At 38.9% G+C, this 19,394-nt stretch overlaps 2 protein-coding genes across 2 annotated transcripts; both read left to right on the forward strand.

Annotated features, from left to right (window-relative positions):
• The first annotated feature begins 611 nt into the window (after positions 1–611).
• LOC306883139 (integrator complex subunit 5-like) lies at positions 612–5,216 on the forward strand. The gene is made up of 2 exons (XM_079438247.1): positions 612–857; positions 1,842–5,216. Exons 1-2 carry the CDS (start codon positions 781–783, stop codon positions 4,864–4,866), a joined length of 3,102 nt encoding a protein of 1,033 aa, XP_079294373.1. The 5' UTR covers positions 612–780; the 3' UTR covers positions 4,867–5,216.
• Positions 5,217–5,450: 234 nt separating this feature from the next.
• LOC306883654 (neutral alpha-glucosidase AB-like) lies at positions 5,451–18,402 on the forward strand. The gene is made up of 24 exons (XM_079439024.1): positions 5,451–5,580; positions 6,574–6,675; positions 6,904–7,012; positions 7,227–7,354; positions 7,521–7,700; positions 8,275–8,347; positions 8,600–8,681; positions 9,520–9,616; positions 9,705–9,885; positions 9,979–10,132; positions 10,217–10,452; positions 10,549–10,675; positions 10,991–11,070; positions 11,647–11,787; positions 11,964–12,060; positions 12,172–12,273; positions 12,567–12,810; positions 12,940–13,004; positions 13,083–13,159; positions 16,270–16,344; positions 16,423–16,536; positions 16,652–16,764; positions 16,872–16,972; positions 17,099–18,402. Exons 1-24 carry the CDS (start codon positions 5,558–5,560, stop codon positions 17,203–17,205), a joined length of 2,808 nt encoding a protein of 935 aa, XP_079295150.1. The 5' UTR covers positions 5,451–5,557; the 3' UTR covers positions 17,206–18,402.
• Positions 18,403–19,394: the final 992 nt, after the last annotated feature.

Raw genomic sequence — 19,394 nt, forward strand, 5'->3', positions numbered from 1 at the left:
ATGTTTCTGAAGGAAAATCCTAAATAGCGCTACTCGACCAATCAGATACATTCAGCGCGGATAGAGACGCCTTTAATAGTGTTGGGGTTCTTTTGGAACGATTTAAAATATGTACACTTTTATAGACGTTCTATTTATATTATTTTCATCCAGAAGTCTGCTTTTTGTACGTTTAAGACAACCAGAGTGGACTTATGTGGCAACTTTTCCAATGTTGGACAAGCAGTTCTTATAAAAGTTCACGCACCTGCTGGGAACTGCATTAGTGGGCGCATCAATGGTATTGGCCTCATAAATAAGCAAATAAGAACTTTAATTTTTGAATTTATAAATATTCAGTGTGTGATTTAAAATTAACCCAGCATAAAATTTGAACAGTGTGGAAAGTGGAATAAAATAACCCGAGATTGCATTTCCCAGGGTTTATTCCTACGTTAACAATTTTAACTGTGAAAACCACAAACGGGAGAAATAGTTTTCTTTCATCATAACATCGTCAAACACAGCCCATTTAGTACGGTTTTTTGTTTTTTTTCTAAGGAAGGTGTTGAGACAATATTAACTCCTAAACTACAGAGGGCGATAAGTGTAGTAGCAAACTCTGACGAAACAATACACGAGAGCTTCCGCTGTCTTAGTGTACCGTTCTTTAAAACGGTGTTGAAATTGGAGAAAAGTTGCAAATACTATACCTTTTCCCCTCACATTTTGCCATTGTAGTAGTTGTTGTTTTATGTAGATCAAATATTGTGCGTGGAGTATTTGGCATAAGCACAAACTATGTCTGCGATGTTCGAGGGGAATGCCTTGTCAGCCATGCAGACGTCTCATTGCCACACTCCTCTAAATAATTACAGGTGAGCAGTAATATAATAATATATGTTACCAATAACTTATAAAACACTGTATCAGTTTATGGAAGGAATTCCAGTTTGCATTAAACTGCGTTATCTGTATGAATGAACAAAATATTGTTCTCTTCTTTTTTTTACTGCCATGAACGAAGGTGGTTTATTTAGTCTGATTTATAGGAATGTTACAGAGAGCAGATGTTTGCCTAGTTTAGTCCAATATGTTAGTAAATGTAAAAAAAAAAAAAACCGAAGCATAAATCCCCATTGTAACTGTATGTTAATTTTTGCATACAATATCATGAGTTGCCTTCTCTCTCAATGCATTTCTGTGTTATTTCAGGTTCAGTAAAATAGTAAACGGCTTTACATTGCCAAAGCATTAATAATTATGCCGTTTTTTTGGTATGTTTATAAATAAACCTTTTTACAGTTATTGCCCAGAATACAGTGTATTAAGCACATTGACATTTTGTGACAGCATTCCTAAAATGTGGCATGGTGTGTCACTCAATATGGGTTAGTTGGAATGGAAACTTATATTAAATAGCCTATTAAAGATTTTTCAGCAAAACATAAAAACCTGAAATTAATATGAGACAGTTATTTAATCAGCACACTTATAAAAGATATCAAGCCATTATCTACAATATATAATAATAATATTAAAATATTTATTTCATAAATTATATGCACTTATACCATATAAAAATATATAACTGTAACATATAAAATAGCCTATGTGACAGCTTATTTTGAAATTATAAATATTCCATGTTGTTTCTCAATCAATACACAGTCATAAAATTGCATGTTTTTAAAGTAGTATTAGATGAAGGATAGTATGTTATACTGCTGTGACTGCTATACATGTTATTTCTGAATATAGCCTAGTAAGCTTACTCAATATAGAAAAATCTTAATTTATTGCAAAATGTATGCTACATTTCATTTCTATGTATTCCAACTGTCTTTTTTCTTTTTCATTAGTCCTCAAGAGCTGGCTTTAGAAATCAAGGCTTTCATCAGTGGTGTTGACCAGACGCAGGGACGGAAACTCAGCGTTCGGGATCATGCCCGCTGCGCAGTGCGCCTCCTTCGAACTGTCCCAGCCTGCCGTGGAGCCGTCTTGGAGCACTTAAGAGGAGTGTATGATGAATATGTTGCAGCCTTTCTGCAAGACCTGGAGGCAGAGGGTGAAAATGGTGGTAACAGTACAAGTGGAGGAGGCAGCAGCAGTGTATCCAATTTGGAGGATGTTATTAAAGAAGTCCATGCAGTACTCTCTGAATTTATCAAGCTTAGTCCTAAAGCTTGGGCTCCTCTTGTGTCCACATGGGCTGTTGACCTTCTTGGTCAGCTTAGCAGCAAGCATGCAGGACGAAGGGCGGCTCCTCACTCGTCCAGCCTAAATGAGCTGCTGCAGCTTTGGATGTCATGTGCAGCCACTCGCTTACTTATGGAGTGCTACTCTCAGTGTCTAGCGGCCATGTTGGCCTGGTGCCCCGATGCTTGTGTGGATGCCTTGCTGGACACCTCTGTCCAGCACTCCCCTCATTTTGATTGGGTCGTCGCCCACATTGGTTCAGCTTTTCCTGGCACCATCATCAGCAGGGTGCTGGCTTGTGGCCTCAAAGACTTTTATGCGCACGGATATTCCTCTGCTGAGAAGATCAGCCAACAGCAGCCAATAGACAAGAGCAGCAGAGTCCCCAAAATAGGCTCAGTGGTTGGTATCCTTGGGCACTTGGCCTCCAGACATTCTGATAGCATCAAGAAAGAGCTTCTCAGGATGTTTCAGGATAGTCTGTCTCCACCCCCTCAAAGTGTACCTCCGCATTCATCCGGGGCAGGTGGGTGGGAGAGCTCCCCTCATCTCCGTAGGGCCACTGTACCTTTTTTGCTTCAACTGGCTGCTCTTTCCCCCACTCTTCTGGGTGCCGTTTCTGCAGAACTGGTGGAGTTCCTCAGACCGCCCGTGCTAATTCAACTCCAGGCTCAGTTCCAGGGCTTGCCCCGGGAGGAGCTCGAGAATATGTTGGGTCTAGCGGTGCATCTCATAAGCCAAAGCCCTTCAGGTGGAGCAAGGGTGCTGAAGTTCCTTGCAGACACTGCTACACCATCTTCAGTGATCATATCAGGCCCTACACCCTCTCCCCATGATAGTATTCGAGAGGCCTGTGACCGCTTACTGCAAATGCTTCTGCTACATCTTCACAAGCTGGTGCACAACAGACCAGATGGTGATGAACCCTTCCCACAGTCCTCTGCTGCACCAGCAATGCCACAAGTGATACCATTTCTAGAGGAGCTCCAGGGACACATAGGTGATCTGTGCGCTGAAACCCTCCGGCTTGAGCGGAAGAGGCACCTCTGGTTGCATCAACTCCTGTGTCTGCTATCCGTGTATGGTGGCCCGAATGTGGCCACTGAAGCTTTGTGTCAGCTCTTCACCCAAGCCCGAAACCCAGAGGAGCTTGCACTGGCCTCGCAATTGTACACCACACTTTCCACTTCACTTTCCGGGTTGCTGCCGTCAACAATAGCCCGCTGTGTTGCCCAGATCCACACTCAAACCCTTGACACCAAACAGTTGGCTCAGCTCCTGAACAACCTGGCTACTGCGGTACAGAGTCAAGATGAGGATCGGAAAAATGGAGGGGCTGCAACAGGGAGTTCAGCTCAGTCATCGATGGCTGCGCAAGTTAGAGCTGCCATCTCCAACCACCTTCAGGATTTCTGCCCATTGCTTCTTCATGGCGACACCATGGTTTCCAAGGCGGTTGTCCGTCTGCTTTCGTGTAGCCAGCTTCCCAGAGCTTGCTATCCAGCTCATCTGTTGATGATATGTAGAGCGGCGGTGTCACACTTCTTTGTGTGTTTACGACAGCAAGGGGAGAGTCTTAGGGTAAGGGAAGAGGAAGTAGGCTACTCCATGCAACTGTTGTCACGTCTTGCAGCCTACTCTCCCTTGACACTTAAAGCTGTGCTCCAACAACTGGTGGAGGGAGCCCTGCACAGAGGCAACCGAGATTTATTTGGAGGTCTGCAGGAGAACCCAGGTGATGACACCACACAGTCATCCAGCCTTGTTCCAGACTTGGGCATCTCCCTCTTGGACATTAACTGCAAATTTGGCACCTCTGTTAACTTCTCGGGTAACGTGTGGTCCGTGTTTCATGCTGGAGTGATCGGAAAGGGTTTGAAACCTCCATACACCCCTTCACAACCTGACCCAGATATAGTCAATCAGAATATGCAGACCTTGTTTGCGGTCATGGTTCAGTGCTGTAGTTCGGGTGGAGGAAGCCCTACTGGCAATGCTAGGAATAGTTCTGCTGGAGGTACCGCTAATGGCCGATTCCCTGCCAATGAACCTCTCGTTTTTGATGAACTTCCCCCAATTAATGCTGAGGCTGCAAAGGTAATTGCTGTGACTCTGGTGGAGAACATTTCTCCAGATGTAGCAAATGGAGAACTGTCCTGGCCTCCAGAAGAACATGCGAAAACCACAGTTGAGCGAGATATACACATTCGTCGTTGCTTCGAAGGAAATCCTGTGCTCTTCCATCTTCTCCGTGTAGTTGCAGCTGGACGTCCAGCTCTGTGCTACTGCTCTGTCATTTTAAGGGGTCTGCTTTCAACCTTATTGGCTCACTGGGAAGCATCAAGGGAACCATCAGTGTTGGACTCCCCCTGGCACCTTCAGACCTCCTGTTTGCTTGTATCATGTATGGGTGAAGGTCAGCTACTACCACCAGTGTTGAGTAACATCCATGAGGTTTTCCCTCACCTCTCACCCTTTGAAGTTAGGCTACTGCTGTTGGGTGTATGGGAGTACATGCGGGGGAACAGCCCAATGCCACAGAAGTTCACCTTCTGTGCTGACCAAGGACTTTTCTTTCGGGACTTTGCACGGGACGGTGATGTTGCACGCTATATTGCACCCATCCATAGTGTTCTGCATAAGAACATTGACCGCCTGGGACACCTTTGTTGGAGGTTTCAAATTTGACAAGAGTGGTGTTCTGAGGTCACAGACTTCTTGCATTCAGATATTTTTCTACATATTGTTAACTTAGGTGTGAAGTTAATATTTCTACATTTTAAGTTGTCAATGTCAAAAATAGTAACAGAAAACCAATTTAAAACCAAATTGTGTTAGGAACTGCTTTTCTGTTAATATGTTTTTGTATCTAACATTTATATTGTCAAGCTTTCTGTAGATTTTTCTAAGCACTGAAAACCAGGCAGTTTGATGCATACAGCAGAATGTAAGATATTTCAAAAAATTCTGTTTTTGCAATTCTGCACATTGTCTCTGTTGCTGGGTGGGAAACTGTAAAAATAAATATGCATTAAAATGCCTCTTATTCTGTTGTTTATTTTGCAGAAATAGCACAATAGTTTTAAAATGAAAAAATAAAATTTACATAACTGCATGGGACAGATTTTATGCTGTTAGTGTAGGTCATGTCTAATTTTTTATCATCAAATCAACATGAAACGAACCACAGCTGTGCTGAATGATCCCTGCCTATCTGTAATATAATGTAGTTTAATCACACAATTTTCTCGTGTACACAAGCATACATATCAGATGGGTTGGTTTCCAAGGTAAGTGCGGTCTATAGGGGTATGGTTGTTCCTGCAAACACACTAACCAACAACCTCTGGGAGGCTGGGCTTAATGCTGTGTGTTCAAGATGGCGGTCATCTCCATTGAAAGGTAAAACAAAGACTTTAAGCTATCATATAAGTTCGTCGTTATGGCTTTAAAAAAATGTCCTCTGTCTTTATTTAAAGCTAACCGATGGGCATCTCGTGTGAGAGTTGGGCTGTAAATCAGCGGCAGGTGTTGTAAATAACGTTAGTAGATGTGCGTGGCTGAGCCATTGCTGGCCTTAGGACGAGTCATCCTTTAATTCACAAGACATTGATGGCTTTATACAGCTTTATGGTTGATGTAAAGTAATACACACGGAATTCTTTTATATTGCATTGATTATTTGCGCATGCATTGCAGCTTTTTTCCATATCCTGCCTTTGATATTTTTTTAAATGCAATGAGATTGTAAATTACCGATCGGTGTGCAATGCTAGATCAAATCTGATGAGTTTACAGATTACTTTATCAAGCATACAGTTGAGACCAAAATTAACATGTATTTTTTTAACTAAGGGAAAGTTAAGCTTTATGGAGCGAATGAGTATATACAATAATACATTCATTGAGAAAATGCAGCTCTTTGAATTATACCGTTTTTACATGCATCTAATGCCATCCCAGCTGCTTTTTTGAATGAATGACACCAGATTGTGTCACGTGCAAGGTGTTAAACTTTTTTTCAAATATAAAAATTGCTCACTATGTGAATATAAAAAGCTATTAAATCATGTAAGCTCTTATCTCCCTTTTTCTTCAAAAAGTGAACATAGTAAGAACCCAGTTCACTTTGCATACACTTCTGCCATGTCCTGTGAATGGACTTTGAACTCCTTTGGATTGTGGGTAATGAATTTATTGTCCTATATGTGTATTTTTATTTTTTGGCTGTGGGTGTTAATTTCCCCCGATCACAAATTTAATTAGAGAAGAAGAAAATGATCCTCAAGGATGGCAAATAAGGAAGTGAACATAGCACTGACTATTGTTACTCCACCCTGTAGCACTCCACCAAGCCTATTTTAATTCAAACCTTTTCCTCTTGTATCGTTTTAGGATGGGGATGCTGTCTGTGGTCTGTATGTCTCTGTTTTTCAGCAGCGCCTTTGCTGTGGATCGGGGAAACTTTAAAACCTGCGATCAGAGTGCTTTCTGCAAGTATGTCAGAGTTATGCTGTTAATCACTACATTATAGATGAGCTCTGCAGTGTGCAGCTAGGATTGCATGTTAAGAATCATGTGAAAGATAAGTTATTATTGTATTATTCTGACATGTAAAACTGAAGTTATACTTACCTTATACTCTGTTTTGGTAGTTGAGAGAGTTCTTGAATTGCATCTGCAAATGTGCCAGAGATGCAATGATTTGTCTCTGTTTGTCCGTAGGCGTCAACGGGCACTCAAGCCGAGTCAGTCCCCATACCGAGCTCTTCTGGAAACTTTGGAGCTCAGTGACTCCAGGCTGACGCTACAGCTCATCAATGACAACAACAAGGTCTGTTTCATGCTCTACTTTAAGTGATACCTCTGAAAACAGTATTTTTTGAATCTCCTTGTTAAAAGATCTGCAGAATTTCTTGATATTCAGTGGTTTATCTGGTTCCATTTATGGTCAAATAAGAGATGGAGTTAGACTGGACTTCTTGTCCTGGGATTATGTCCTTTCTCAAAGACCAGGATTTGGATGATCACTCTACTGCTGTTTGCAGGTGCACTTGCTGTTGGAGCTGTACAGACTGCAGGGGAATATGACGCGGGTGAAAATAAATGAGTTGAAACCTCTGAAGCCGCGCTTTGAGGTGCCAGACGTGCTCATAGCTGAGCCTCATACTGAGCCGTGAGTGTGTCTCTGATCTGAGAGTGCACAACGACATTCAGAGAACAGCCGAACACATGCATGATTTGTGTTCCTCTGAGTAACCTCGTCTTGTTTCTGCTTCTTTTGTTTGCATCTGATTTCTCTGTCTCTCTTTGTTTCTCTTTCTGTATCTCTCTTTCTCCAGTCTCTCAGTGTTGTCCAAGGATGATAATGGCGTTGTGTTGTCTCTGGGAGCAGAGAGCCAGAGGTTGATTGTTAGTGCCCGTCCATTTAGGCTGGACATCATGGAGGGGCCAGAGGTGTTGCTATCCCTCAACTCTCGTGGCCTGCTGGCTTTTGAGCACCTGCGTCTTCGTAAGGACACGTGAGTATTGAGTTTTTCTCTCCTAAAATGGGCTTTATTTGGAAGCTGAGAAGAATACCTATACACAACTGTTCAGAAGTTTGGGTCTGTAAGGTTTTTAATGTTTTTGTTCTTATGCTTGCTAAGGCTGAATTTATTTAATTAAAAATAAAGAAAAATCTGTAATATTGTGAAATATTATTACAATTTAAAATAACCGCTTTCTATTTTAATATAATTTAAAATGCAATTTAATCCTGTGATGGTTTCAGCAGCCAGTCTTCAGTGTTGCATAGAAACAAGTATTAAAAGTATTAATTTCTTATTGACCCAAAACATTTGAACGGTAGTGTAGTTAATAAAAATGCTATTACTACAAGGATTTAAAAGGATAGTTCACCCAAAAGTGGTCTTCAACATGTGCTTAGGTTGAAATAATTCCCTGTCCTCTGCCATAAGCAGGACAAAGTATAGGATAGTTTGCTGCAGAGTAGAGGAGATTTTGTAAATGTCAGTGATGAATGCAAGCATTTACTACTTAAGCCGTACTATTGTTATTCTCTCTTTTGTGTATATGTTGGGTGTGTTATCAAAGGCAAGCACAACCAGATGGTGCTGAGGTTAAAGAGGGTGTAGATGGAGATCAACAGCAAGATGAAGGCGAGAAGGTCAGTAGCTTTTTACATGCATTTCTGGGTGTGCTCAGGTAAATAATACTACAACTTGATTCAGTGTCATCTTGCCACGTCTTCAGTTAAAACCAACATGTCCGGTTGCTGTACCTGATCTGGTTTAGCAGCTTTATGTAGCGGTTATGCAACATTGATATGTGTGAAAGTAATATTGTAACTAAAGTGTGAAGTGTTACCTGATAATCGTCACACTGAGAACTGAAACTCGATTTTTCCCCCACACAATAGAGTGAGGATGGAGAGAGTGATAAAGAGGAAGATGGACTGTGGGAAGAGACATTTAAATCTCACACAGATACCAAACCGAATGGTATGTTTCTACATCAGTTATATTTCCATGAAATCACTTGATGAGTGCAGTTTTTAAATTGGTGTTTACATGTTTTCTATTGAAATAGAAAACATCTTGAAGGGTTTATTCCTTTTTTTAGTAGCCAGTAAGTTTTAGTTTGATTGCATCAGTCAAAAATGATTACATTGTTATAGACAGCGTTTGATTGGACAAAAACCTGTGTTGTGCTAAATGAGTTTACAATATTTTAGGTCTGATTTTCTAAAAGAGAGACTGCAAATTTAAAATGTGTACACTACTTTTTAGTTTTTAAAAAAAGTATCTACACTATTTGATAAAAAATACAGTGAAACAGTAATATTGTGAACACAATTTAAAATAATTGTAATACTTTTAAGTGTAATTTCTTTTTTTTTAATGCTGCTTTCTATTTTCAGCAGCCATTACACCAGTCTTCAGTGTCACATGATCCTTCAGAAAGCGTTCTGATATACTTATTATTGTGAATGAACAATTGAAAGCAGTTGTGCTTTCAGGACTCTTTGATGAATAAATCATTAAAAAGAACAGTATTTATTTGTGATATAAATCTGTTGCAACATTATAAATGTCTTTGTCACATTTGATCAATTTGATGTATCCTTGCAGCATAAGAGTATTAATTTCTTAAAAAAACAAAACAAAAAACAATCTTACTGTCCTCAAACTGTCGAATAGTAGTGTGTACAGTTAATGTAGTTAACTTTTTAGAGTATACTGTAGCATATTAGATGGCCTCAAGGCTATCAGAGATGGACTTAAATTTTTATTACACAATAATGAAATGTTAATATTTATATTTCAATATTTTCTTTAGGCCCCACATCGATAAGTTTAGACTTCTCCTTGCCTGGTGTAGAACATGTGTACGGTATTCCAGAGCATGCTGATGACTTAAAACTCAAAACTACAGAGTGAGTATGCATCTTAAAACACAGAAATCAAAATATACCTCCTATGACACCGGTAAGCAAGGTTTTTTTTGTTTTGTTTTTCTTCTAGTGGTGGTGATCCATACAGGCTGTATAACCTAGATGTATTTCAGTATGAGCTCTATAACCCTATGGCCTTATATGGATCCATACCTGTCATGCTAGCTCATAACACACAGAGGACCATGGGTATTTTCTGGCTTAATGCAGCTGAGACCTGGGTAGACATCAGTTCTAATACAGCGGGAAAGGTAAGAGGTCACTAGGCTTCTCTATATTATAATCTCTTGTGTATTTTAAAATTCTAACTCATAACTTCATTGTAACTATTGTCTTTCCTTCAGACTGTCTTTGGTAAGATGCTAGACTTTGTTCAAGGCTCAAGTGAGAAGCCACAGACGGACGTCCGTTGGATCTCTGAGAGCGGTATCATTGATGTCTTCATCATGCTTGGGCCCAAACCATCAGATGTCTTCTCACAATACGCCTCTCTCACAGGTAGATGCCACCTATGAGCTCTAAACTACACCAAAACATCTTCAGGCTTGAGTCAGAAATATTGAGGGGCTTTTCACTTTCTAGGCACCCAGTCTTTCCCTCCTCTCGCCGGTCTTGGCTATCACCAGTGCCGTTGGAATTATAATGACCAGGATGATGTAAAGTCAGTGGACCAAGGCTTTGACCAACATGACATCCCTTACGATTTCATATGGCTTGATATTGAGCATGCAGATGGCAAGCGCTACTTCACCTGGGATCCCCACAAGTTCCATCAGCCTAAAGAGATGCTTCAGGGCCTAATGGACAAGAGACGCAAGGTCAGCCACAGTTGTTGTAAAACTACAGTACAGTGTGATTTTCTTCTAAACATTCCATAAAGATTCTTTTGTGACGGATGATCTTGTTTTGAATAGATGGTGGCTATAGTAGACCCCCACATCAAGGTTGATAGTGGCTACAAGATCCACAATGAGATTACTTCTAAAGACTTCTACGTTAAGAACAAAGATGGCAGGAATTATGAAGGCTGGTGCTGGCCAGGTGGGAAGTTTGTTTTTAAATGTAGTTGTTCTGCTTAATATTTTTGTGACATTCTTTGATGAATAGAAAGTATAAAAGAACAGTGTTTATTTGAAATAGAATTCTTTTGTAACAATGTAAAAGTCTTTACACTCACTTTTTATGCAATTTAATGCATCCTTGAGTAAAAGTATTAATTTCTTGAAAAAAAAAAAATGACCCAAAACGTTTGAGCCATAGATTAATTTGACTTAAAAAAAAAAAATTTGGTGTTTGTGTTCAAATGCTTAATGTTATATGTATTGTAGTTTAAATGCATCTCTGGTCTTATCACAGGAAACTCTGGTTACCCAGATTTTACAAAACCAGAAATGCGGGCCTGGTGGGCCAGCATGTTCGCCTATGACCAGTATGAGGTAAGAAATTTCTGTTTCAGTTGTTTCATAGTGAACGCCCCAAAACTAAGAGATGGATCTGAAACTGTTATATCATAATGCTCTTGACCAAAGAGAGTGTTAACTTGTCTGATTTCCTTCTTGTTCTATTATTCTAGTAATTGCAAATAAGTTATTGAAGCAGATGCTGTAGCTGTACCTCTGTTTTTCCCCACTTCTAGCCCAGGCAGGATGTGGTGATGCTTTTGTGTCTTTTGCTGCATTTCCCTTCTACATATGACTCTTTCAAAAGTGCTTACGCTCACAAAATCCGATTTCAAGTATAGGTTCAAATTAAAATATGCACAAATTAAGTACTTCTGAAATCTGTACTTCTGACTGTAGAAGGACATTGTGTCAATCATTGGTTTCCATTCCACTCTGAAATCTTAATGGTCCAATGTCCTGCTCCGAATCTGCTGTGCTGCAGTTTTGCGTTCAGTGTGAACTGAATTTCTTTGTATTAGGAAACTGTGACACATCACATGTGGTTTGGATACCGTGTTAAATGTGAAAATGGCCAAACAAATCCTGTTGTCATAACTTGTTGCTTTTCAGGGTTCGATGGAGAATCTCTTTACTTGGAATGACATGAACGAGCCGTCTGTGTTCAATGGGCCTGAGGTCACTATGCACAAAGATGCACTACATGGACAGTGGGAGCACAGAGACATCCACAATATCTATGGACTTTATGTGGTGAGGAACTGGTGTATGGTAAAACGTGGAATATTTTATAACCAACAGAAGAGAAGGGACAAACATCAATAACGTTGTTACTATTATTTTATACTCTACCACCTGCATTAAATATTTTTCCGAATTAAATATTATTCTCTTACTTTCCTTGATTTCCTCTTTGTATTATTTTGCAGCAAATGGCCACTGCCGAAGGTCAGATTCAGCGATCTGGTGGAGTTGAAAGGCCTTTTGTGCTGACCAGAGCCTTTTTTGCTGGTTCTCAAAGATATGGTGAATTCATGTGGTTGTTTTTGCACACGGAAATCAAAGTTTAAGACTTCGTGATCATTTTATTATACATGTTGTGTGAAAGAAACATTTGGGTTTGTATATTTTCATCAGGTGCTGTTTGGACTGGTGATAATGCTGCTGAGTGGGAGCATCTCAAGATTTCTATTCCCATGTGTCTCAGTCTTGGGCTTGTGGGCGTCTCGTTTTGTGGAGGTCAGTATTTATCTGTTTACTCTGGTGTAAAAACTATGCTGAAACACACTTTTATTTCTTTGCTGATTTTGGGGGGAAATGTACTTTAACATTTTAAAATAAGTATTTTGGTTTAATTTGTAGCTGAATGCACAATCTAATTAGAAAAAATGTGATAAACACACAATAGACACAGGATGTGTATAATTATCTACTATAGTATATAATTGTCTACTATATGAATAACAAAGTAGTGCATTATCTGTCTATATTTTGTAATCGTTCTAATCATTTCTCTCTCTTCCTGCATACAGCTGATGTTGGTGGCTTTTTTAAGAATCCCAGCACTGAGCTTCTGGTTCGCTGGTATCAGACGGGTGCATATCAGCCATTCTTCCGTGCTCATGCTCATCTAGACACCACGCGTAGGGAACCCTGGCTCTTTGGCTCGGAGAACACGGCGCTCATCCGGGAGGTAATCCGCCAGCGTTATGCTCTTCTGCCATACTGGTACCAGCTGTTCTACCAAGCACATAAGAACGGAATGCCTGTCATGAGGTGAGCAAGGTCCCTGTGAATGCTTGCTTATGATATTGTTCATTATTTCACACAGAGACTAGATTGTTTGTATAGTCATAAGTACTGCATTTTAAATGAGTTCACTTTTTCTTTTCTGTCGTATCTCAGGCCTCTTTGGGTTGATTATCCCAAGGACACAGCAACTTTTACCATTGATGATGAATTCCTAATTGGTGAGAGATTTATTTTTGTATTTATTTTTTTCTCTAATATCAGTCAGTCTGTAATGTATACTGTTTTTTGTTGTTTAGGCAGCGATTTGTTGGTTCACCCAGTCACAGAGGAAGGGTCTCGTGGAGTCACAGCCTATCTGCCTGGAGCCGGAGAGGTGATACTGTAACTTAAATACTTTATGAAATCAAAATCTCTCTCTTTCAAGAAATGCTAGCTAGAATGAGTATTTTTATCCCAGTAATATTTTCTACCACCAGCTTCGTTGTTCTATGACATAAACTAAAGCTTAAAAACAGTGGTGTATTGTAACGAAGTAATAATACTTTGTTACAGTACTTAAGTATTTTCTGGGAGTATCTGTACTTTACTTGTTTTTATATTTCAGACGTTTACTTTTACTCCACTAAATTTCCTAGTTAAAATGTATACTTTTACTCCGATATATTTCCCCGAAGCATATTCGTTACTTACTACAAAATAGTCAGAAGTCAGAAGAATACGGACTGCAGTAAAGTAGGTTTGACGAATCAGTGGTCTGGCGATTGAAAATTAGACGCCTAAAAACACCTTTGCTCATGTGCAAACAAGTTTACAGTCTATGGCACAACCGCGGATGATTTCCTTTTTCACTCAAGTCAAGTCTGGGGTGTGCAAAATCAGTATATCTTCTGTGATAATATGGTAAGTGTTGTTGTAATGATGTGCGATCTGACATTATCAAGTAACGTTAGGCTATATCACCAAATCCACACACAGTGCACGCACGTTCATTTATTAGTCTATTAAAATTCAGAGGCATTCTAAATTGTAGATGGCAAAAATGCTTCTGTATGCTTTTTATATTTATATAATTTAATATAGTTAACTTAATGTATGTCACACAGAGTACAGTTTTTCTGCAGATATCAGCATAAAACATTTAATAATCATTTATGCAAGTTCAGTAAAGCAATAAGTAACTTACATTTTAGACATAATATTGCTTGCTTTTGCTCAATTTTGCCAACGTAAAGTAGTTCCAAACAAAGATCACAGCACTGTTTTGTGTCTCTGAATCAGTTGAATAAATGATTCAGTGATTCACTCATAAACACAGTCAAATGTTTTGTTCCTGAATGAATCAGACCATTTGAATGAATCGGTTGAATCTCAATGACTCACGCATTAGCAGTCACTTGTTGTTTTTTCATGTCTTAAATCAGGAGTTCCCAAACATGTTCCTAGAGCCTCTCCAACACTGCACATTTTGCATGTCTCCTTTGTCTGACACCCATTTCAGGTCTTGGAGTTGGAAAAAAGGAGAAATGTAAAATGTGCAGTGTTGGAGAGGCTCCAGGAACGAGTTTGGGAACCCCTGTCTTAAATTATTTTAAATATCAGTATTCAAAGTTTTATGTTAAAAACAAAACATTAGGCCTATTTATGCATCTGTAACTGCAGTTTAAATGCATCCATGTCCCCTCTGAGATACATTAAACTGTGTAATAAAATGCATCTACAGGTACATCTCAAAAAATTTGAATATCGTGAAAAACTGCATACTTATTTCAAAAAGTGAAACTTTCATATATATTTTACATTCATAACATGTAAAAACAAAAACAAAGTTTTTTTTGTTTTTTTTTTTAATTTTGATGATTAGAGCTTACAGCTCATGAAAGTCAAAATCCAGAATCTCGAAATATTAGAATATTTATATTTGAGTTTCATTAAACGACCATCCATACAGTATAAATTCAGGGTATCTCTTGTTCTTTGAAACCACAATAATGGGGAAGACTGCTAACTTGGCAATGGTCCAGAAGACGAACATTGACGCCCTCCACAAAGAGGGTAAGTCACAGAGGGTCATTACTGAAAGGTGTGACTGTTCACAGAGTGCTGTATCAAAGCATATTAAATGCAACGTTGACTGGAAGTAAGAAATTGGGTAGGAAAAGGTGCACAAGCAACAGGGATGACCGCAAGCTTGAGAATACTGTCAAGCAAAGCTGATTCAAACACTTGGGAGAGCTTCACAAGGAGTGGATTGAAGCTGGAGTCAGTGCATCAAGAGTCACCACACTCAAATGTCTTCAGGAGAAAAAGAACTGGACTGTTGCTCAGTGGTCCAAAGTGAGTCCTCTTTTCAGATAAATTTAAATTTTGCTTTTCATTTGGAAATCAAGGTCTGGAGGAAGACTGGAGAGGCACAGAACCCAAGCTGCTTGAAGTCCAGTGTGAAGTTTCCACAGTCAGTGATGATTTGGGGTGCCGTGACGTCTGCTGGTGTTGGTCCAAGCTGATTTGCTTTTCCAGCAGGACTTTAGCACCTGCCCACAGTGCCAAAACCGCTTCCAAGTGGTTTGCTGACCATGATATTACTGTGCTTGATTGGCCAGCCAACATGCCTGACCTGAATCCCCATATGGAATCTATGGTATATTTTCAAGAGAAAGATGAGAAACAGTCGATCCAACAATACAGATTAGCTGAAGGCTCAATAGTGCCTCAGGCTGATCGCTTCCATGCCATTCCTCACTGATGCTGGAGTTTGTGCTAAAGGAGCCCCGACAAAGTATTGAGTGCATAAATGAACGTACTTTAAAGAACTTGAACTTTTCTGCTTTGCAAATCCTTTTTTTGATTGATCTTAGGAAATATTCTACTATTTTGAGATACTGGCTTTGACTTTCATGAGCTGTAAGCTCTAATCATCAAAATTAAAACAAAAAACTTTTGAAATGTCGTACTTTACATGTTATGAATGTAAAATATATATTAAAGTTTCACTTTTTGAAATGTTACAAAAAATGCAATTTTTCACGATATTCAAATTTTTTTTTGATTTGATGTACCTGTAAATGCCATTTCAGATGCAGATTCCAGAAATGTTTTCTTATGATGGAATTAAAGACACTAAGAACCGACACTTTAAAGGCATTTATTTTTGCTTTTCCATTTTGCATTTACTTGTACTTTTACTTTCAATACTTAAGTACGTTTTAAAAATACTTTTCGTACTTAAGTACAATAAATAACACATACTTTAAGACTTTTAGTCAAGTAATATACTAAACGGTGACTTCAACTTCTACCAAAGGCATTTCCTGAAGGCATTTCCTGTAAAGTATCTGTACTTTTACTTGAGTGTGGCTTTCAGATACGTTTTCGTCCATGTCAAAAATGTACTTGATGTGAAAATGAACGCAAATGTATATGACATGTTGAATGTTTTATTAGATTAACTCCTGCTTCATACTGTTTTCCTTTTTCCATATCCAGGTTTGGTATGATGTCCACACCTTTCAAAAACACAATGGCGCACAGAATCTCTACATCCCAGTCACTCTCAGCTCTGTAAGAGTCTGTCCTTGTTCAAGACAACGGTTTTATATTTGAGTTTTATTTATTTATTTTAACTGTTATTTTTTTAAGATCCCAGTGTTCCAGCGTGGTGGCTCTATCATCCCTCGGAAGGACAGAGTTCGAAGGTCTTCTTCCTGCATGGAAAATGACCCCTACACCTTGTATGTGGCCCTTAGCCCTAAGGTAAAGAGCTAGTTCTTTCTGGTGACTAACGAAACAAATGGTAGAATTTAATTTAATTGAAAGAAAAAAAAAAACATTTTGAGACTATTTAACTTCTCTCTCTCACACTTTTTAGAAATTTGCTGAAGGCGAGCTCTACATTGATGATGGCCATAGTTTTAACTATGATACAAAGAAAGAATTTATTCATCGGAGCCTCACTTTTGCCAACAATGCTGTCACCTCCAGGTATTTACATTAATCTGTGCTTTACTTACCTGCTTCATTGTCCAGAAATTTTTTATTCAGTTTTGTTCAAGTAGTTTTGACTCACTTCATACTTTCCTTTATCTCAGTAACCTGTGCCCAGACTGTAATTTCGCTACCTCATCATGGATTGAAAAAGTTCTCATTTTGGGCGCCAGCAAGCCAAGCAAGGTTCTTCTTAAAATGGATGGTAAGAAATGTATTCAGTTCTGCTGAACATTATAATATCGGAAAATAATATCTTGTATGACAACGGAAATGACCTCAATGTCTGAGATTGTATGGCATGCTGATCTTCTCATGATCTCTCAAACAGGCAAAGAAACCCCTGTGGACTTTGAGTTTGATACTTCCATGTCCGTGCTAACCCTCCGTAAACCTGGGATGAATGCTGGGGCCGACTGGACCCTGCTGCTGCAGTAGCTCACTGGATCTCTATAACGCCGGGGCCAGATGACACAAGATCACTTGAAAAATTCATCAGTTGAAAATTTCACTCTTAATTCATAAGCACATCGAGCACTTACAAATTCAACAATTCAAAAGTAAACGAGTGGTGCAGTGGGTCAGATATTTCTCAGTGCTAAAAAGAAAGGGATCAAACTGGCAGGGTCAGGCAGTAAATGCTTTCCATTTTAAATGTAGTAATGTCATTCAAAAGTCAAAAGCTTTGTTTTTAATTTTGTGTAGTGAAAAGTAGTATTAAAGTCAGATTAACTGAATGATGCAGTGGATTTAAATAATTTCAGGGCCCCAGATAAGAGTGTTCATTGTATTTAAACCCCAAGAGTGAATTGGTCTTTAACAAATAGATTGGTTCCTTTTCAAAAATAAGACAACACAACAGTTTCAAAAATCAATTCTGTTTGTCTTCTAAGTTTAAAAATGTTAAAGCTTTAAAAAAAAAAAAAAAAGATTTAACTATGAGCACATCAGGGTTTTTAGAGTTCAGTTTTGAAAGTTCTTCACTGGAGACTACTAATAAACTGTTTGCTTATGGTCTAGTTAGTTAATTTGATGTGGGATCTTGGGTTTAGATTGCTTTACAGGGGGATAACCCACTAAATCTGTGAGTTTATTTAGTCTTATTGCTTAGATTTTTGTTTTCTAGAGCACTTGAAAATGCTGTTTTTGGGGTGGGTAGGGGGATTTATGTTTTAAGCCAGCAAAGCAGAATGAAAAAGTCAGGCACTTATAATAATTCCAGTCTAATCTGCTGTGATGGGAAAGATGATTTGTGAAGTTAATTTTGTAAAATGGTTGACATCTAGTCAAAAACAACTGAAGTAAATGTCTCATGGAGAGCTTTGTGTACATTCCCGTTTGACCATCTTACACCACTGCTCTGATTTTCGGTTTCATTCCATTTTGAGGGTAACCCTGAAAGCTCTGAAGGCGAGATGTCTATACTTCTGATTTATCAGATAATAAAAATTACTCTACATTCCCAACTGCATTTGTTTGTTTTGCCTCATCTCTATGGCAGCACATTCATGGAAAATATTAAAAGAACATTTTGATGTAAGTCATAACTACACAATTTTATGATAGCTGCTTATGCCATATAAAAGTACCAACTTGAGATTAAAGGGTATTAAGCGAAATTAAATGTTTTACGTCAAAAGTGGCTTCAGTCTGTTTTTATTTATTTAATACATATTTACAATGCGTCACTTCCACTCAGTTGTAACACTATTTAATTTTCTCTTCGAGAATTTATGGCTCATACAGCAGCGGTATGATGAGATATATATCGACAGGTAACACTTTATAATAACGTTCAGTTATAAGTCATTTATAAGTGATTAGTACGCTAACAATTTGTTTTGTTAATTTACAAGCAATTAGCTAATGATGAACTAGTCATTTACAACATGACTATGCGTTCATAGGTGATTAATAAGTGATATGTTAATATTTTTAACTGTTTTGTAGATTGTTATAAATCATTTACAAGAGATTAGATGATGATGAACTAATTATTTAGAAAACATGACTATACATTCACAAATAATTACGTCAGGGGTGACCAACCCTGTTCCTGGAGATCTACCTTCCTGTAGAGTTCAGCTCCAACCTGTCACGAGTCCGGGCTGCAGTTCTTCCTTTCTCCACCAGAGGTCACCATCTCCCTTCCTCCCGGACTCCATTCCCCTAAACTCAACACACCTGTCACATTACACACACCTGGTAACATATTACACTCCCAGCTGTTCGCCATTGACATGGGCTATTTATGCACCACACTCCCGCTACTCTGTCTGGTTCAATTAATTGTAATTTATTGTATGAGTCTTAGTCACTATTGAAACTTAACTGTGTTGATGTATCCCGTTTTTCTAATCTGTTTTGTTTTGCCTTGTTGGCCTTTTTGTTTTGAATTAAAGGAGCGCCTTACCTGCATTTGGACCCTGACTTCGTCTTTTCACGGTGCTCTCGAAGTGTTCCGTGACACAAACAGGGGCGGACTGGCCATCGGGAGCACCGGGAGAATCCCGGTGGCCTGGCAGCCAATTTGGCCCGCTGTCCTTATTTTTTTATTTTTGCTGTAGTTTTTACCTGCTGAATGTACTAAAGTGACTATTTCCGAATTTGCCATTCAATAATAAAAC

The sequence above is a fragment of the Barbus barbus genome (assembly GCF_936440315.1).
Source record: "Barbus barbus genome assembly, chromosome: 17".
Taxonomy (NCBI): Eukaryota; Metazoa; Chordata; class Actinopteri; order Cypriniformes; family Cyprinidae; genus Barbus; species Barbus barbus.